Here is a 4,633-nt window from a genome sequence, read left to right as displayed (position 1 = left end):
TCCTCCTCCTCCTCCACCTTTCCCCATTCGACTCCCCCCTCCACCCGCCCCGCCCTCGCCGCTCCGATTCCATCACCCCCTTCGACCGCGCCCGGAATCTGCGCTCCGAGGGGATCCCCCCGAGGCATGGAGATCTCCTTCGAGGCGTGGGAGGGGGTGCAGCGGCACGGCCAGGACATCGCCGACCGCCTCGCGCAGGGCTTCACGGGCCTGCTGCAGGCGCCGCCGCAGTTCCCGTGGCCGCCCGTCTCGCACAAGCTCATGCCCTTCGAGATCGACCTCCCCGTCGTGCCCTTCGGCGCCGCGCGGGGGGCCGCCGCCGCCGGCGGGAAGGACTTCTTCCCCACCGCCGCCGTCGCCTCCGTCATCGACATCGGCGGCAGGCTCGGCCAGGCCGGCGTCGAGATCGGCACGTCCGTCGGCGGGGCCGTGCAGCACGCCGTGCGCCAGCTGCCCGTGCCCTTCCGGGGCGCCCAGATCCGCCGCCGCAAGCTGCACCCGCCCCCTTCTGCGGACGGGGCCGTCGGCCTCCTCTCCTCGGAGAGGGCCGTCGATAGATGCCCTCTCGAGGCGGCCGCCGCCGCTGCGGCCGCGGCCACTGGAAGCGCTGCCGCGTCGACTGTCAGTGGTGTTAGAAGCGGGGACGACCTCGATGAAGATGATGACGGATATGGCTGCGAAATCGGAACCCTCGGAAACTTTAAGAAGTCCAAGGTACGATTCAACTGCTTCCTACTCCTAGTTCTATTGTGGGTTTCAGTATGTTTGCATCTCACAGCCTTAATACAGGCTTTACTCCCATTGAAAGTACTAAAATCTTAGAATCATCACAATCTTATTATCCCTGAAGTGTCTAGAATATGTAAGCTAAACCTTAGAATTTTGATGGACTTGAATTGTTGGTATTATGTGAATCTTATTATTATCCCTCTGCTTGTTTAGAGCCAAGCCGTCTTTGCAGGCATGCCATGACATAATACTTTGCTCTTCTCTTGATGAACGTTCAGGGTACCGTAAATATGTCAGCGACATACAACACCAGGAACAATGATATTGAGAGTTCTGTTGTTGCACGTGGAGACCTGTGGAGGCTAGAGGCATCACGCAGCGGTTCAACTTCTGGAAACGATACTTCGCCCCTTTACCTTGTTCAGTTGGGGCCTTTGCTATTTGTTCGTGACTCAACACTCCTATTGCCTGTTCATCTGTCAAAGCAACATCTGCTGTGGTATGGCTATGATCGCAAGGTACATATCCTTTATGTCGCCTTCTCCCAATATGTTAAACCCATTCATTCATTATTTGGTACATGCTTTTGTTTTATGGAAATTCATGTTCTCTTCGTTTTCTTATATGCTACGCCGTATTATATATCCTGGATCTTTTACTGAAAAGTGGTTGTTTCATATGCAGAATGGAGTGCATTCCCTCTGCCCAGCTATTTGGTCGAAACAGAGAAGATGGCTGATGATGTCGATGATGTGTCTTAACCCAGTAGCTTGCGTAAGTATGAGCATGTTTTTTTATTAAAGTTTCTGTGTACTACAGTTATTCGCATGTGCTGTGATGTGTTGAGTTGGAAATCGGCACTGTTTGGGGCTTTGGGCTTTCCGATGTGCTTTCTTTGCATTATAGTAGCGGGATGAATCATATATGCTGCCATAGTTCTTTGGTTAGTGGATATTGCACATCTTGTTATTTGCTAGAAAAGCCTGTCCAGTTGATTTCTTTGGATCTTTATTCCGTCTGATAACCAGTGAGTAATAGTTCTGTTCTGCACAACTAGTGTGCCAGCATTTTTCACTGGCCAGTAGAATTGGTGAGGAGTCTTGCATTCTACTCCCTCCGTTCGGAATTACTTGTCTCGGATATGGATGTATCTAGAACTAAATACGTCTAGATACATCCATTTCTGCGACAAGTAATTCCGAACGGAGGGAGTATAAAATATCTACGCCATTCACAGTGCTAACCATGCCTTTAAAATTATTAACAGGCTAACTTAGTTGGGATATTTATTGTTATAAGTTGGTTTTTATCTAATAGAATGACATCTTTTTGTTACAGTCCTTCATGGATCTACAGTTCCCTAATGGGCAAGTAACGTACGTTGCTGGAGAAGGGATAACAGCGAGTGGTTTTGTTCCGTTGTTTGGTGGGTTGCTTCAAGCTCACGGGAAATTCCCAGGAGAAACAAGAATGAGCTTCTCTTGCAAGGTTAGTGTTTCCTTAGTTCCCGTAAGGTCATTTGTATCATCAAAATGTACTGTTTTCTGTAAGTCAATGCCAATGGGTTGTGAGCTTCTCCTTGAAGATTGCATTTCTGCTGCCATTTCTGAAAATAAAATTCTGCTAGTCGTATGTAGAGGAAAGTTATAAGTTCTAAGCATTTGACCAGTGTCTGATTGGAATTCTGCTCTAATAATTAATTGATAATACAGTGATTTGTTTGCAAAAACACTATCCATGTCAGATGTGGTCTGGTGACATTTTATCATACAGGGAGCTGCACATAAATTTGCACATTTCCGTATTCGTCCTATCTTTCATTTCTTGTGACACAAGAACAAATATTTATGATCTATTCTGTTACAGTGATCTTTTCATGTTCTTAAGAACCAAAGTGACTTCTCTCTTAATTCTCTTGCACTGCATTTTTTCAATATTAGTTAGCACAAGTTTTACCTTTGTTAACCTTCAACCTTACTCTTATTTTTTTCTTCCTTATTCAAGAACAAGCGAGGCACAAGGTTCACTCCTATGTTTCAATGGCCTGACAAATCTCTTTCACTTGGAGTTACTCAAGCCTTGGCATATAAGAGATCTGGTCTTATGGTGAGGCCCAGCATACAAGTCAGGTAATTCACTGAAAGCATTTGGATAATTGTGGGGCCTTCTGTTGTTACATCTTGCCCTATATTATATGGTCAAATGAGTTAGAATGTGAATGACAATTGTTTTGCGATGTTTGCTACTATCTTAGATGTGTTGATATGATGCTAAAAGCACGCTTCATTGCAGCTTTTTTCTTTGATGCAGCATATTATATTGTTATTTTTCTCACTACATAGAATAATTATGTGCTGCTTCTTTTTTGTATGCATTAATCTTGTGGAACATGAGAAATTCTTTCGATGCTGGATGGTATCGGCTTAAAGGGATTTTGTTAAATGTTTGCTTTTGCATGGCTGGCTCATTTTAGTACTCCCTTCGTCCGGAATTACTTGTGGCATAAATGGATGTATCTAGAATTAAAATACATCTAAATACATTAATTTCTCTGACAAGTATTTCCGGACGGAGGGAGTACTAAAACTACGGGCCTCTGGGTGGACAGTGCTGTTTTTCTTAACGTTTACCCTTGAGTGACCAAGAGACTGCTAAGCAGATGCCATTGATCAACTTACATCCTCTTGTGTTATTAGACTAAAATTAAGTCCTCTGTGCTGGGGGGTTAGTTTAGTTTTGCTCATCCTTGTATTTTTGTTTTTGTTTTAACACTCTTCATGGCATTCTACTCTACAGTGTATGCCCTACATTTGGAGGAAGTGATCCTGGGGTACGTGCAGAGGTCATCCATTCATTAAAGGAGGAACTAAATGTGATGTGTGGTTTATCCTGCTCAAGAAATCCATCAGCTTTTACTGCTCTTTCTGTAAGTTTTCCTCATTGAAACAAGGCATCTGCTCGATTCTTTTCTAATACCACAGTTTGGTTGTAGCTTCGATTATACATTCACTCTAACTGTACACCTATATATGGCAGATTGGGCGGTCAAAGTGGAACGGTCAAGTGGGCAGTTCTGGAGTAGTAGTCACGTTGGAAACACCTCTAAATAACATTGGAAGGCCATCTTTATCTGTGCAATTAAATGGCGGTTTCGAGATTTGAAGTCCTGCGCAGGAGTTGTACATACCCATTGTACATAACACCACCACTAATCTTGATGTTCCACCCCTGCTGGGATAGCGCATCGGCCCGTTACATGTATGCGGAAGTGAGATGCAGCTTGTTCTTGTGTCCATAGTGTCTTGACTTAGCAAATCAACCGGTCTATTACATATGTAAGGACCCGAAGAGACTGGTGAAGTAATCACGAGTTCAAGCACTTCCTAAGGGAAGTAGAGATAAAATAAGCTCAAGCCTAGTTTGCCGTTTGTAAGGTGGCAAAAGAAATGCTTGTGGACTGCATATGTGTCATGCAAAGAAGATTGGCAAATTGGATAGTTGTTGGTGCTGGATTGTCTGCCAATTTTGTGACTTACGCTGGATTTTTGTCTCCACCGCTGTTGATTGGTGCTTATTTTGTGACAAAGGTGAACTTGGGTGGATGAATTGGCGTGCTTGTTTTTCTCCCTGCACTCTTGTATTCCTCTACATGTAACCCTAACTAAAGAATTGGAGTACTTTGGTGGAACTGTCAAATCTATTCTGCCTTGCCTAGTTGTATGCCGTCTGACTGTCGGATATTGAACTTTGAGAACTCAAGTCTCTTGCACTAAAATTAGAGGGTTGAACACAACGTAATCCGTCAACTTAACAAGTTGGATGTGGTGCCAGCTACAAGGTGTTCTACATGACTTGGTGGCTTTCCTGCTGCATACTTTGCACCATATGCAATGTGCTGAAATAT

General features: G+C 44.7%; 1 protein-coding gene across 1 annotated transcript; it reads left to right on the top strand.

Moving 5' to 3' along the window:
• The first annotated feature begins 6 nt into the window (after positions 1-6).
• Positions 7-4,417, top strand: LOC123061999 (uncharacterized). Its single transcript, XM_044485294.1, has 7 exons — positions 7-714; positions 1,008-1,247; positions 1,414-1,503; positions 2,068-2,217; positions 2,734-2,858; positions 3,526-3,655; positions 3,766-4,417. Exons 1-7 carry the CDS (start codon positions 127-129, stop codon positions 3,889-3,891), a joined length of 1,449 nt encoding a protein of 482 aa, XP_044341229.1. The 5' UTR covers positions 7-126; the 3' UTR covers positions 3,892-4,417.
• The last annotated feature ends 216 nt before the right edge of the window (positions 4,418-4,633 follow it).

The sequence above is a fragment of the Triticum aestivum genome, chromosome 3A (assembly GCF_018294505.1).
Source record: "Triticum aestivum cultivar Chinese Spring chromosome 3A, IWGSC CS RefSeq v2.1, whole genome shotgun sequence".
Classification (NCBI taxonomy): domain Eukaryota; kingdom Viridiplantae; phylum Streptophyta; class Magnoliopsida; order Poales; family Poaceae; genus Triticum; species Triticum aestivum.
The sequence above is the reverse complement of the archived record's forward strand: the minus strand, read 5'-3'. Positions and strand labels throughout refer to the sequence as shown.